Source organism: Myotis yumanensis, unplaced genomic scaffold, assembly GCF_028538775.1.
Source record: "Myotis yumanensis isolate MYYU_CA2020_CCGP unplaced genomic scaffold, mMyoYum1.0.hap1 SCAF_1, whole genome shotgun sequence".
Taxonomy (NCBI): domain Eukaryota; kingdom Metazoa; phylum Chordata; class Mammalia; order Chiroptera; family Vespertilionidae; genus Myotis; species Myotis yumanensis.
Genome location: NW_027223752.1, coordinates 170,748,481 through 170,762,520, shown reverse-complemented (window position 1 = coordinate 170,762,520; position 14,040 = coordinate 170,748,481). Strand labels below are relative to the sequence as shown.

Sequence of the window (14,040 nt, the reverse complement as noted above, 5' to 3'; positions counted from 1 at the left end):
CCCAAATACCTCTTCTTTCTCTATGTAAGCAAATACCTCTAACTGCATTGGGAACAAGGAAATAAAGCTTAAGGAGCACAGAAATTTCCTCAAAGATAACCCCTTTCCTGCATTAAAGAATAAGTCAACCTCAGAGCACTAAGATGAAGTTCTAGCAAAATTTAGAGTGAAGTCATGGTTCTGTAAACTGTCTTATGTAATTTCTATAAATATGAAAAATTGTTGGGTTATGTTCTCCATTCATTATACATGTACTCTGTACTCACCAAGCATCTGTATACATATTCAAGGGGAACTGCTATTTCATAGTGATCATCAAAACAGAGCATTATCTCAAATAATTAACCATAAAAATCATACTTATAACAAAATGTTGAACCCAACATTTGCTAATGGCTTTTAAGCCAATAACATACAGTCTGTAAGAAAGCATAAGAAAAATAGTGGCAGTGTATCCACCTTAAAAATCAGGGTTCGCCAATAAAACTTTTCTCTTTAAATAAAATTTCACATTCAGAATTTCACATCGAGAGGACTACCAAAACAAATGCAAAATTAACTTTTCTATTCTGTGTTAATTAACCACATTTGCCCAGTAGTTCTATGACAGTATATAGACCAAGCTTTTGGAATTATGGATTGGTGTACTTATGATGAAAAGCTCCATTTATAATATACCAAAAATGCATACACACTCACTTCTGTAGATCCTTTTAAATTTTGAAAATGAACCATATGCTAAAAAACACTGACTTTACAATCTCCAAGTGTGTATCCACTTTGGGGGGACGTTCTGTATATGGATTATAGCATTGGGGAGAAAGTAAGGCAAAACAGCCACAGAATGGTTGAACAGGCTCTTCAACATTAACTGGTAAAGACATCAAGCCAGAATGTATGAACAATTATTTTCTGCATTCGTCACTTGACGACAATTTTACATTTACATTTAGAATCCACACTTTGTGATTTAAAACAGGGAATGTAATCTATGTGTTTGCACATAAGTAGTATTTCATTGCTGACACGTTTACTGCTATCATTTGAGTTGCAAGCTTTACATTAATTGTTTGAAACTAGGTAATCTTAACATACACATTGGAGTTACATCTAAACCTCACACATTAGGGAGATATTTGTTATTCTCTGGTATTTTAGCAAAAGGTCTTAATTGTTTTAAATGTCAACAGAAAGCCTCAAAACAAACAATAGTTCTTTTGAATGAATTTGAATTGACTGTTTACAGGAGGATCCATGCCTGCAGAAAGAATAGCTGTGCATCTGTAATCCCATTTCCAGTCATTTTTTTCAGAAATTTCCTTCTTATTTTGATGGGTCTATGAATACTACATTGAAGCAGGGATGATTTTAATATAACCAAAACAAAATAAGGTATTTTATTCTCTTTTTCTTATAAAGGAAACCACAATTTCCCCCATAAGCAAGAAAACACATACACATAACTTTCAAAACTGAGCAAACCTGAATGAAGCAAGGAACAGTTCTGAAGCCCCAAATGAATTCTGATTTAATGGTCTTTAGGCTGCTGGGGTACTTCACCTACTGGCTCATTATGCAAATGACTTTATTGCCTTCACTCTACTTGCAAGCTCTGGCCACGTAAGAGCCTATCTCTGGTCTACACCTCTAAACTCCCCCCCACCCCTACCCCCACCACCTCTCTCTCATTCTCTCTCTCTCTCTCTTCACCGGCCAGCCTTGTTTCCAATTTCAGAGGCCCGCTCTGCGCCTAGCCCGCGCCTAGCCCACGCCCAGCCCTGCTTTGCTCTGCATTCTGACCTCAGGCATGAGGGATACTACTTAATCCTGGAGGTTCTGCTATGTTGTATCATCCTTCCAGGCTTCCCAGGATGGTTCCTCCACCACGGAATACAAGGGCGGTGGATTCCCCCGTGCGACAGAGGAGACCACTGCCTCTCCCCTTCCTCCCAGCCCCACGCATCCCAGCTTCTCTTTGCCAGAAACCTCAGAGCCATCTCCGCCAGAAGTAGACGATCCCGGGCTCTGGGAGAATCAAAGAGCCCCTCAAGAAAGGGGTGACGGGCACGGGGGAAGCGCGCGAGGCGAGTTCACCAACAGGGGGGTGTGCTCCGGAGGGGAACCGTTCGAGAGCAATGACAGGTCGGTGGGGGAAGGCGGAGGGTGGCGAGGGAGCGGGGATAACTGCTCTCGCGTCCTTCGCAGGGCCTGCGGGGGAATCCCGGGGCCGGGACGGTGGGACGCTCTGTCGCTCCCCGCCTCCCCGCCCCCGCGCGCGCCCTCCGCCACCCCCTCTGCCCGCGGCCGCCCCCGCCCCGCGCGGCAGGCAGCGCCGGGCTCCCCCACGCTCTCCCGCTCTCTCGCGAGTCCTGTGCAGGCCCTTCCAGGGGGAGGGGAAGGGCGCGCGGAGGGACTTGCTGCAATGGATCGCCGCGAGAACCCCTGCCCGAGGCAGGCGGGCAGGCAGGCAGGCTGGGGAGAGCCACCGCCACAGAAAAAACGCCGTCTTAATTCTTTAAAAGCCATAAACCACCCCTCCCTATGCAAAAGCAAACCATAAACCCGATCCCAGGCAAGCCCGTGAGCAGCCACCCACTTCCTATTTCTGTCACAGCAGCTACACCCTGCCAGCAACCACCCCCCGGGCGCCCCCTCTCGCCACCGCCACCGCCACCCCCGCGGCCGCCTCCCCGGGGCTCAGCCCTTGGCCAACTGATGCCCCCGAACATAAAGACGCCCCGAGTGGGCCTGGGTGGGAGGCGTGGGGGGAGGGCGCGCGCGAGAGGGGGCGAGGGTTGCACAATATCCTAGAAGGTCCGTGTGGCTGGAGCGAGGAGAGGACCCGGGGCGGGGGAGGGGAGGGGAGGGGAGAGGCGAGCCGCCCCGGCGCCTGCGGCACACGGTGCACCCGGACGACCGCGGCGCGCCGCTTACCTTTCACCACCCTGTCTGTCGTCGACAACTTGGGATCAATTGCCTTGGGCTCGGACATCTCCAGCCGCCGGGGGACAGCGACGCGCTGTTGGTCCGTCCGACTGCACACCCCGACCGGACAGGCGGGCCAGACACTCAGCGCCGCCGCCGCGCTGCACCCCGCTCGCTGGAGGTCTGGGTTCGGAGCTGGCTGTAAAGTTACTGCCTGCTCCGCGCGTCCCTCTTCCTCCTCCTCCTCCGCCGCCGCCGCCGCTGCCGCCTTCACTCCTCCTCCGCCGCCACCAGCCCCGCCGACTCGGCTCCCGGCACGCGTGTGTGCTGGTTATTTATTTATTTTCCGAGCACGCCTCTCGGTTCTTCTTTTATTCTTGGGGAGGGGGATGGGGAGGAGAAGCGCACACTCGAGCACCCACCCAGGCACGGAGAGCGGGCCCCGCGGAATGGAGCCCCACGCGCGCACACAGCCGGGATTAAGACCGATCACATGGGGAGGGCCGGGGGCGAGAGAGGAGAGGCAGGGCCGCGGATGTCAAGGCCACCAACCGCGCCTCGGCGTCCCCGGCGGCGGAGAGGCGCCCGCCGCTGCTGCCGCTGCTGCTGCCGCTGCCGCTGCTGCTGTCGCCGCTGCTGCCGCCGCCGCCGCTGTCCCCGCCGCTGCTTCCCCACACCGAGCACCGCAGCCAGTCCGCGGCCGCCGGAGACGTCCCGCGCAGCTCCTTCACTCACACAGGCAGAGCCGCGGAGCTCGGCAGACACAGTCCCAGGCGCAACCTACCCTCCTCCGCCGCCGCCGCTGCCGCTGCCGCCACCGCGCCCGCCTCCGCCTCCTCCCCTTCCTCCTCCCGGCCCCCGCCTCTCTCTCCCAGGCAGCCTCCTCCTCCACGCGGAGCCCGCCCCCGGGTCCCGCCCCCACGTCGCAGCCACTAGTGCTTATTGGCCGGCTTGCGCGTCACTCTACGCCAGGTGGCTGCCTCCCGGCTCCGCCCGCCCCGCCCCTCCCCCGGCCCCGCCCCCCGCTCTGTTTTCTCCCGGCTGCCCGCCTGCGGGCCTGCCCTGCGCCCAGCCTGCTCAGGTGTCACGGTGGCTGGCAGGCCGGGATGCGGGCAGGAACCCGGGCCGGGGGCGCGCCTGGGTGGAGGGGGGCTCTACCAGCCAGCCCAGCCCCGCTTGGCTTCCTCCCCTGGACCCCGCACACACCCCCGCGCCGCTGGGGTCGCCGTGCCTTGGCGGCTGGGTTAAGCCACAGTGTGAGTAGCCAAGCGCGGAGGGTGTCTCCGGGTGTGTGCGTGGCTCCGGAGAGGGCGCGGAGGGAGGAGGCGGGGAGCGGAGGGAAGGGGTGAGAGGCGAGAGAGGGCGGAGGAGGGCTGGGCGCGGGGGGTTCCGCGGCGCGGGGCGCAGTTGCTGTGCCTGCCACAGCTGTCAGGGAGGATCGCCAAAACGTCCGCGAATAAACACCTTACCTTGGGGAGCCGGGCTCCTCTGGCGATGGCTGTACAGCTGTTTTAGCTATGCAGCCCTTTTTGCAGGCGACGTGTTGCTTGCTAACATTGACTTCCACTCCTTGGCGGGTCCGGGGGGTCCGGGGAGAGGTTCCACTCAGCATCTCGGGCAGGGGACGTGGCCGGATGTGCTGAGCGACGTGGGACGTGGAAGCTCAGCACAAGGAAGATCGGGACAGGAGTCAAAATGACCCCGGACAACTCTGAGTCACCGGGACACTCTGAGATCCTGCAGGTCTCGGGGGGGGGGGGGGGGGGGGGGGCGTGAGGGGGCGGGAGAGACCCCCGGAGAGGGTCGCCTTTTCCCTGTTCGCTCAGGCAAGCCACTGGTCCGGCTGCCTGTGACACACCTCCCTTCCCTCCTCTGGCCAGTTGCCTGACACCCATCCGATGCTACCGCTACCCATACGCGCAGGGCCTCGAAGCCCTAGGAGGGTCCACACTATAAGTCCCTCCAGTTGGTAGGAAAAGAAGATAATTCAAGGCAGAGGCCAGAGGTGACAGTGGTCCAAATGCTCCTTCCTGATCCACCTGCCCCAGAATGAGGAGTGAGGGCCTCCCTCGGCCAGCAGGTCACTCCGCACAGCCCCTCTGTCCCACCAGCCTCAGTTCAGCACCAAGGCCTGGCAAGGAGGCTGGAGTTTCTTAGGGAATAATCAAGAGAACTAAGTGAATTTCCCACCCTGCATCCTTCCTGTTTTCTTTCCAAATTCCACCATTATCAACTTTTTCCTATTTCTTGAAAAGGACCATAAGCCTAGTAAAAAGGCCTAATAAAATACTTAGGGAACTAGGAGATGGAGCCAGAGTGTTTGGGGGACAGGGGTTACATTAAAGTTCAAACTTGCAAATAAGTTTCAGGAACTGACTGATGGTGCTGGAGTATGACTTGAACAGTTTAGCCTGCAAGGAGTCGAAATTTACTCGAGAAAGCAGGTAAGCCTCTGTGGAGGCCTGCTCGCTGGACAGGAGACCATGCAGGGTGTGTCCCTCTGGCTCCAGGATTCTGCTGCCCAATTCACAACCCAGGCTAGTGCTCGGTAATTAGGTAGACAGTATGTTCAATAAATATGTGTTGTTCTTTTATATGCCAGACACTGTGGTAGGTAATTTATGTGTGTGGGGGGGAGAGGGGGAGAGGTGGACAGGGATCGCTTTTTGCCCTCAATAAAGCCTAGAGTCCAATAGAACTGTCATAAAAATATGAGCTCTGAGAGGCCACTGTATCATCTCAGGAAGGGGTTGTTGAGAACAGCCTCCTAAGCATGGGCAGAGCTAGTTGCTAAGGTAAATTTGGGAAGTTGGTCCCTAGCCAGATGGCACAGAGCCAGGCAGGGATGCCAAGACCTGTGGGTGATGAAGAGGGTCTGCTTGAGGAAAGACTAGGAAGCCATGTCCAGGGATTCTCACTCCTGAGACCATGATGTTCTCCCACATGTTGCAGTTTCTACCATTTTTTAGACTCACTTTTCAGGTTTAGGAAAAACACCTTTAAATCAAGATTAGAAGGCTTAAAATGTTAGCATCATAGAAAAGTTAATACAGATAGGAAATAAAGGCACACCTGTGAGGCACACCCTTCAGTCCTCTACAAATCTAAGACACCTCCTAGCTGAGGTATGTGTGGGGAAAAAGAGGTTATGAATCATAGTCACTTTACAACACATTTATCAGGTACCTTTAATGCATGTTTATACTTCCATACTGCTGTAACACAGACACATCTTAACAAAACTGGACCCTTCTCTGGAAAACTAGACAACAGCATGTTAATTGGGAACTACATCCTCATACTGGGCCTGCTGAAATAGCCAAATCATCCTTTATATACAGATTTTTTTTTCAAATATACTACATTTTAAAAAAATCTTATTAGACTGGCCAGGCTGACTGTGATTATATTATACTTGCATATGATTACCTTATATTTGGAATCTACATTTTTCAAGCTATTACTGGATGCTGACTTTAATAATATCCTCTGCTTATAAAGAAACAAATGAAGAGGGGGGGGGAAAACTTGGCAAAAAACAACTTGCTGTCTACTAAAAAATTGTATTTCCCATTCTTTTGTACATTTTTCTCTGGGAAACATGTGCCCAGGTAAGAATTCTATTTCCTGACCTGCACCTGCTTGCATCTAAGTGGATCCATGTGTCTCATTCTGGTCAATGAACTGTGGGCTAAAGTGTGTCATTACTTTCAAGCCAAAACAGCTAAGCAGGAGATATTCATTGCCTATGCATTCCCATCCTTTAGCTCAAGCATGTCAAACTCAAAGACTAACACGGGCCCGCAGGCTGCGAGTTTGACATGCTTGCTTTAGCCGAATGAAGAGGTTTCTAGGGCCCGGGGGAAGGCATAACACCACATGGAAAGAGCTAACTTCTTTGATTACCACATAGAGGAATGCAGCCCACCCACTATGAAAATATGCATCAGACTTTACATGAAGAAGAAATAAGCATTTATTGGGTTGTTCCATTAAAATTTGAGGATATGCTTGCTAGGGTAGCTAGTACTATCAAATCAATACACAAAGTTATTTAAGATGCCACTTCAAAGTAAAATTCATATTTTTTTGTTATATAACAAAACCGCCAGACTAAAAATATTCTTATTTCTTTTAATACATGAGCATCAAATTTTGTCTTCTTATAAATGAATTATTCATTTACCAGTTGTGTTTTGAACACCTGTTCTGTACAAGGTACTGTGCTAGATGATGCATAAATGTATAGATTAGGAACTCAAAGAGTTAGTCCTTTCAGTCAAGGATCTCAAAGTCTTGTTATACAAGAATTGTATGCATATTATCTTTGCCAAAATTTAGGTATAAGGAGTAACTTCCTCTATTGGAGAACACACACTAATTTTACTATTGATTTCACAACTAATTATGAAGATAAATGTGTGGAATAAAAGAAAATAGGGGTGATTTGGTGTCATCTATGTAGTCAAATGCTGCAAGTCACAGCTTACATCCTTGGGGACAAATCATATTAAGTGAACAATATTTTAGTTTGCTGTTAAGTGCTCAGTTGATTGGGTGTTGTCCTGTGCACCGAAGAGTTGCTGGTTTGGTTCCTGGTTGGCAGGGTGCATGCCTGGGTTGTGGGCTCAATCCCCTGTGAAGTGCATGTAGGGGGCAGTGATGGATGTTGCACTCTCACCTCAATGTTTCTCTCTCCCTCTATCAAATCAATAAAAAGTCTGTTTTTAAAAAATAGAGGCATTTTTTTTTCAAGAAAAGAACTAAAGTTATTGTATTTTATATCTTGTTTTGAGAATAACCTGCTCTTGAAATGTTGAACTTTCTTTTGGTACTTGGATATCTTTACTATCATTTTGACATTAAGAATTTTGACTCTTCTCCTAGTTTTGACTCTCCTGGGGGATGTACTTTGTTCTGAGTAGTTAATGGTAGACAGTATGTCTGACCTATTCTCACCTGAGCTGGTGGAGCTTTGTGCTGGAGAACCTGCAGACTAGACAGCCAGTCCTAGTGGAGCCATGACTGTGTATAAGAATTTGACTTATTATCTTAGAGTTCATTCCCCTGATGTTCACTTCTAACATGTCAAGTTCTACCCTCTTCACTGTAGAGACTCTATGAAATATATTAGTCATCACAAATTTTATTATTTGAGGTTTAAACTAATGGGTCTTTATTTATCTTTTGGATTGCTCTTAAAATATTGTTGAGCCTTTTTTTTCTTTCAGAAGGCAATTTTACTCATTTAGAAAAGTTATTTCTCAAAGAACATAAAAATATGTTATACCCAATGTATTCAGGAATAAATTTTACTTTTTCCATCAGGGACCGAACTATAGCTTATGGAATTATATGCTAAGTTTAATATAAAGAGGATATATTTTACATAAAATTTGGGTTATCATTATTTATTTGGATTTACTAAACATATTCATGTTTGTTTTTATATTTGTATCTTTATCTCATATTTCAGTTCTGAATTTGAAAATAAATGTTCTATTGAAAAAGAATCTTGCACTCAATCATATTACCATTTACTTCAAATTAGTGAAGTTTTATTTTGCATATTGATGGTTACTGGAAGCATATATTCAATTGAACACATATCAGGCAGTGGGAATATAACTTAAAAAGAAAACAGTCTCTCCCCTCATAAACCTTCCATTCTAGTCAAAAAAAGACAGATGATTAAAAGAGAATAATTCAAGCGGCTGGCTGTTCAGACACTGAGGCCAGTGTGGAGAAGGGCCAGAGTCAGAGGCAAGATATTTAGATAGGTCCAGAACACGGGGGTCTGACCTTGAGCAAGGAGACCTCACCTGGCGTCCTCTGGGCCTGCTTCAGTTCCTTCCCAAGTTCATGGGGCCAGGCATTCCCTTAGCCCCCCAGAGTGCTTGAAGTCTGGTCCCAATGTGATCTTCTTCCTGGACTCCTTCCACCGCTGCCCGCCTGCTGCAGTGCCGTCCCTGTGCCTGAGTCAGCTGAGGCCCCGCAGGCCTCCCACTGGGCTCTTTGTAGAGGCCACCAGGCAGCATTCTGGCCCCAGCAACTACTATGAACTGGTGGGGGTGCATCCTGGTGCCAGCACTGAAGAAGTGAAACAGGCTTTCTTATCCTAGCATGAAGAGCTGCGTGCTGACTGGACCCTGGGAACCCAGCCCGCACAGCTGCTTCACAGGGCTGAGTGAAGCATGCCCAACGCTCCACCTGGAGCAGAGCCCCCAAAACTATGACCACTATCAACTCCCCCAAAGTCTCTAGGAACCATAGCCTATCCCTGGTCTGTTCACCAAGCACACAGCTCCTGGGCACCTCCCAATGCACAATGCTGGGCCCGGTTTCATGGTGGGAGGCATCAGGGACCAGAGTTGAGGCGGCAGCAGCACAGACACGGCCAGAGGGTACTGGGATACTGCCTCCTATCATGCTGGCAGGCACTGACCTGCACTACGCTGCCTTCAGGAAGCTGGAGCAGATGCACAGTAGCTTGATGGATGAAAAGGATCAGAAGGATCGGATCATCACAGCCATCTACGATGACACTCCGGCCGGGCCAGGGCCAACAGAGCCAGGCTCCAGCAGGAGCAACAGCAGAGGTAGCAGCTGCAGCCTCCATCCAGGCCTCCCCCAGGCCCCAGGATCATGCCCCCAGCACCAGTCCCTGAGCCTGTCACCTGAATAGAGCCTGCTGTGTGTTCCCTCTCCAGGACTCCCCACCACCTAAAACGTGTGCAATAAAGTGATTCTCAGTGCTCAAAAAAGGATGGAAAACAATTATGCACACAAACACACATCCAATATGTCAGGTGGACTAAGCAATTAGCATTAAATAATGCACAGTGTTAAGGGCACAGAAAGAAGTGATGGGCAAAGGGGTGCTACTTGCTATTGTAGACAAATTGTGTAGGGAAAAACCTGTCTGAAAAGATGATATTTGAATGGAGATTCAAATGAAGTGAGGGAGATATTTAAGCTGCTATCTCAAGAAGAGTGTTCCAGGTTAAAGGAACAGCATGTGCAAAGGCCCTGAAGTTTTAAGAACTGTCAAAAGAGGCCAGTGTAGCCAGAGCACAGTGAACTAGAGAAAGTGGTATAAGATGAACTCCAGGAGATGGTGAAAGGTCAGACCACATAGAGCCTCAGAGATTTCTGAATTTTATTCAGGTGAAATGCAAATTATTTAATTAGAGAAGTAATATGATATGATTTAAATTTTTAAAAAAGTGATCACTCTTTTGTAAGAACTGACTTTGGATGTAGTGGGGGGATGGGAGCAGGAATAAAATGGGAAGACCACTGAAGAGATTATTATCCTATATAATAAAAGGCTAATATGCAAACAGACCAAACGGTGGAACAACCAAACAACCGAACAACCAGTCGCTATGATGTGCACTGACCACGAGGTGGCGTGCGTGGAACATGGCAGGCATTGGCCACAGCAGGATGGTGGAGCAGGTGAGTGGGGGGCACCAGACCAAGGCGGGGGGTCGAGACTCTGGTGGTTACTGAAAATTCTTTGCTGCCTCGCACCACAGTCCCGCCCAGGACTCACAACTGCTGCTGGCACTGGCCCCACTTGTACCCGACTTGTACCCTCTGCCAGCACCAGATAGCCCGGTGACGGCCCCAATCACCCCTCAGGGCTCCTCCACCTCCCCCTGCTCCTGCAGGGCAATCGAGGCCGGCAGCCACTGCTCACGCCCACTGCCAGTGACAGCCCTGCTTGTATTTGCTGCTGGCACCAGAGCCGCCACTCACACCCACTGCCAGTGCCTGCCCCGCTCGCATCCCCAGCTGGCGCTCACACCCGCTGCCAGCGCCCATGCGCTGGTCCCAATTGCTTGGTGCTGTCAGCGGGTGCCAGTGGTGGCTGCTGGCCCCGATTGCCCCTGAGGGCTTCTCCACCTCCCGCTGCTCCTGAGGGCTGCTGGCACTGGCCCCAATCGCTCTGCACAGTCAGCGTGTGGGAGTGGGGCTGCTGCAGACAGAGGACCAGGGGCCGTGGCAGGAGGGGCTAGGCGGGGGCACGGAGGATGGGCTGAAACCCGCCCCTGTGCCCACTGCAGCCTCGCGGCCCACAGTTCCTTTCAAGGTGCATGAATTCGTGCACTGGGCCCCTAGTCAGATTATACTGTTGGGTTGGACACAAGAAGCAAGAAAATAAAAGGGAGGAATCAAGAACTCCAAATTTTGGAGCATGAGCAAATGGAAGAAGGTATGAGTTACCATTTACTGAGAAAGGGAACATTGGAAATGGAGAGCATGTTTTGTGGAGATGATCTAAAACAAGTTTTAGGTATGTTAACTTTGAGAAGCATTTTATACATGAAAGTGGAGATGGCATGTAGGTAGGTGAGAGAAGAGAGCCAGGCTGGTGATGTATAAAATGGAAAGTCGAGGCACCTTAGTTGTACTTAATTTCAGTTAGAGGGTAAGGAGGAGAGGAAGGGCCTGCAAAGCTGACTGCAAAGAACAGCTTCTGGGGGGAAATGCTGGTGTCCTGAGGTCAAGCAGATGCAGTGAGTTGTGTCAACCATGTTGATGGGTTAAGTAAAATGACTATTAGTTTTGACTAAAGGGGAGATCACTGGTGATCTGAACAAAGCAGTCTTTCTCCCTGCCTAAAATAGCACCGCATCACTCTGCCTCTTTGCACTGATTTAGCTCCCGTTTCAGATTTATAATCCCTTGACATGACATGTGTAGGTGTGCTATGTATGTGATGTGTCTGTCTCTCTCCCCGCAGCTAGATGACGTGGTCCTTGAGAGCAGGGACTTTCTTTTGTTCCCAATTGAATCTCCGGTGCCTGTAATAAGCCCAGCACATACTAGGAGCGTAATGAAACGTTTGTTGCAAGAATGAGTATTCACTGACAATGCTAGCTCAGTTTACTCTTCTCATTTCTCAATAGTTGGAATAAGCATTTAAAAGGGCATGGGGAATTTGGTGAAGGTGTACAAGAGGTACAAACTTCCAGTTATACGATAAATAATCTCTGAGGATGAAGTGTACAACACGATGACGACCGTTCACAATACTGTTTCTATGGTTGAAAGTCGCTAAGAGAGTAGATTCTTAAAAGTTCTAGTCACAAGGAAAAAATTGTAACTGTGTGAGGTTACGGATATTAACTAAACTTACTGTGTTAATTGTTTCGCAATATAAACATACATCGAATCATGTTTTATACCTTAGAATTATATGATGTTGTATGTCAATTATGTCTCAATAAAGCTGGGGAGTAAGCATTTCAAAGAACTTTTAGGAAAAAATTAAAATTCATGTCTAGGTTTCTTTTTACGTTATAAAATCAACTTTCATAGAGCGAAAAGAGTTGACTCAGGCCTCCAGGATGAGAAGTGGAATGTGAACTCAGGAATTTAGTGTTAGCATGAGGTGTGTCTCTCATATATCCCCAATGTAAGAATCACTATGTGTGTAAGTCCAGGGGAAGGCACAGTATTACTCATAACGCCTTTCTCCAACTACACAAAGGGTTCTATTGTTTGCAGCATCTTAGTAATTCCCTGGTGATAAGTTAGGCCAGATATTAGCGATTTTCAGACAGGAAGGTTTTGGATTTTGGTTGTTTAGAAGAAGTCCCTTAAAAAAGCTTCTTCTCTCTCAGGGTGTCCCTGATGTCCAGACCAAAGAAATCCAGACAGAAGGGGAAATTGTGCTACATAAGCTTTAGGGTGCCTGTCCTGCCCATGCTCCTCTTTTAAATAAAATGCCCCAGTCACCTATTGAGTGATCATCAGGTCACAAGTTCAACTGCTACCATCACAGGGGATTGGACCAGAGTCAGTGAACGTCTATCGAGAGGATACCTAAAGGCCAGCAACCTTTAGCTTCCCTGACCTAATTAGCAAAAGTAAGCTAGTCTAATCAGATATCCTCTGGGAAGAGCGGAATCTAAAAATCCAGAGGATGTGGTAATTTCGGGGACCAGGGGATAGAATGGAGGTGGGAGAGGGCAAAGAAGGATAAATGGTGATGGAAAATAAATAAATAAGTACAATAAAATAAAACACACTTCAGAGACCCCCCCCCAAAAAAGAAAAATAATAATAAAAATCCAGAGGAAAGTTGGTGATGGTTATTTGAATGAAGGGTCTTGCAGGCTTGAAATAAGGTGGTCACTAGCAAGTGATTCACATGGAGGATGAGTAAACAGATGAATACATTTGGACCAGAGGGACTGAGAAGAGGGAAGGGAAGGGAAGGGAAGGGAAGGGAAGGGAAGGAAAGGGGAGGGGAGGGGAGGGAAAGGAAGGGAAGGGAAGGGGAAAGGCAGGGCAAAGAGATTCTTAAATCTGTTTTCCTTTTTGTCCTTAACTCCTGGATGATTAAAATTATTTCAGGATTTATAAGACCCTTCAATATCCTTACAATAAACCCTATTTTCTAGAGCTGGTTTGATAGTTAGGTTCCTTACAAACCAAAGGACCCTCACTAAATTATACAAAAGATAAAAAGAGCAGCATGTTCTCTGTAGTTATCAAAAAGTGACACTTCTGATTCTGGTGCTTATAAAAATCAGTTTCTTCAGTCAAAAAATGACTACATTATGCTCCCTCATTGCCCATTCCAATTGTCTCTATAGCACACCCAGCATAAAAATAAAAACAGCAAACAGTGGAGAGAGAGAGAGAGAGAGAGAGAGAGAGAGAGAGAGAGAGAGAGCGCTTCTGACCACTTGGTCAGTTTTAGAAGTATTTAACTAAATATTCTCTATGCCTATTTCCATGCCATGACCAGGCAGGCTATGCTATAAACAAGAAAAACTGAAAAATATCATTATTTAACAACGTTTGAAGTCCTCTGCACATCTGGGCCACCCTCCAGGGCAACCATTCTCTGTGTGCTGACTTAGCATTGCAGCCTGCTCTGACCATACAGCACCCATATGAGTGCATGCTTTCAGCCACCCAGCAGGAGAGGAGAGCTCCGGAGAGCTGAGCTCCAGCAATCAAGGGCTTCTGCCCACAAATGACACTCATGAATGACTACCCTCATGTTGTATTGGCCTGAACTCCTCACTTGGCCACACCCAATTTCAAGGGGGGGACCAAGGTATATGATGTTCCCATATGTCCAAAATTAGG

General features: G+C 48.5%; 1 protein-coding gene and 1 pseudogene across 2 annotated transcripts in view; one reads left to right on the top strand and one right to left on the bottom strand.

The window, feature by feature from the left end:
• Window positions 1-3,716, bottom strand: part of PPP3CA (protein phosphatase 3 catalytic subunit alpha) — a 311,141-nt gene extending 307,425 nt beyond the window's left edge. Inside the window, exon 1 of one of the 2 annotated variants that reach the window (XM_070392095.1) lies at window positions 2,935-3,716. In XM_070392095.1, the coding sequence (XP_070248196.1) occupies window positions 2,935-2,992 (58 nt within the window). In that variant the 5' untranslated portion in view covers window positions 2,993-3,716. The remainder of the gene's footprint in view (window positions 1-2,934) is intronic. The other variant, XM_070392101.1, reaches the window with a different exon arrangement.
• A 1,588-nt stretch (window positions 3,717-5,304) lies between these two features.
• Window positions 5,305-9,606, top strand: LOC139021982 (dnaJ homolog subfamily C member 4 pseudogene; annotated as a pseudogene).
• Window positions 9,607-14,040: the final 4,434 nt, after the last annotated feature.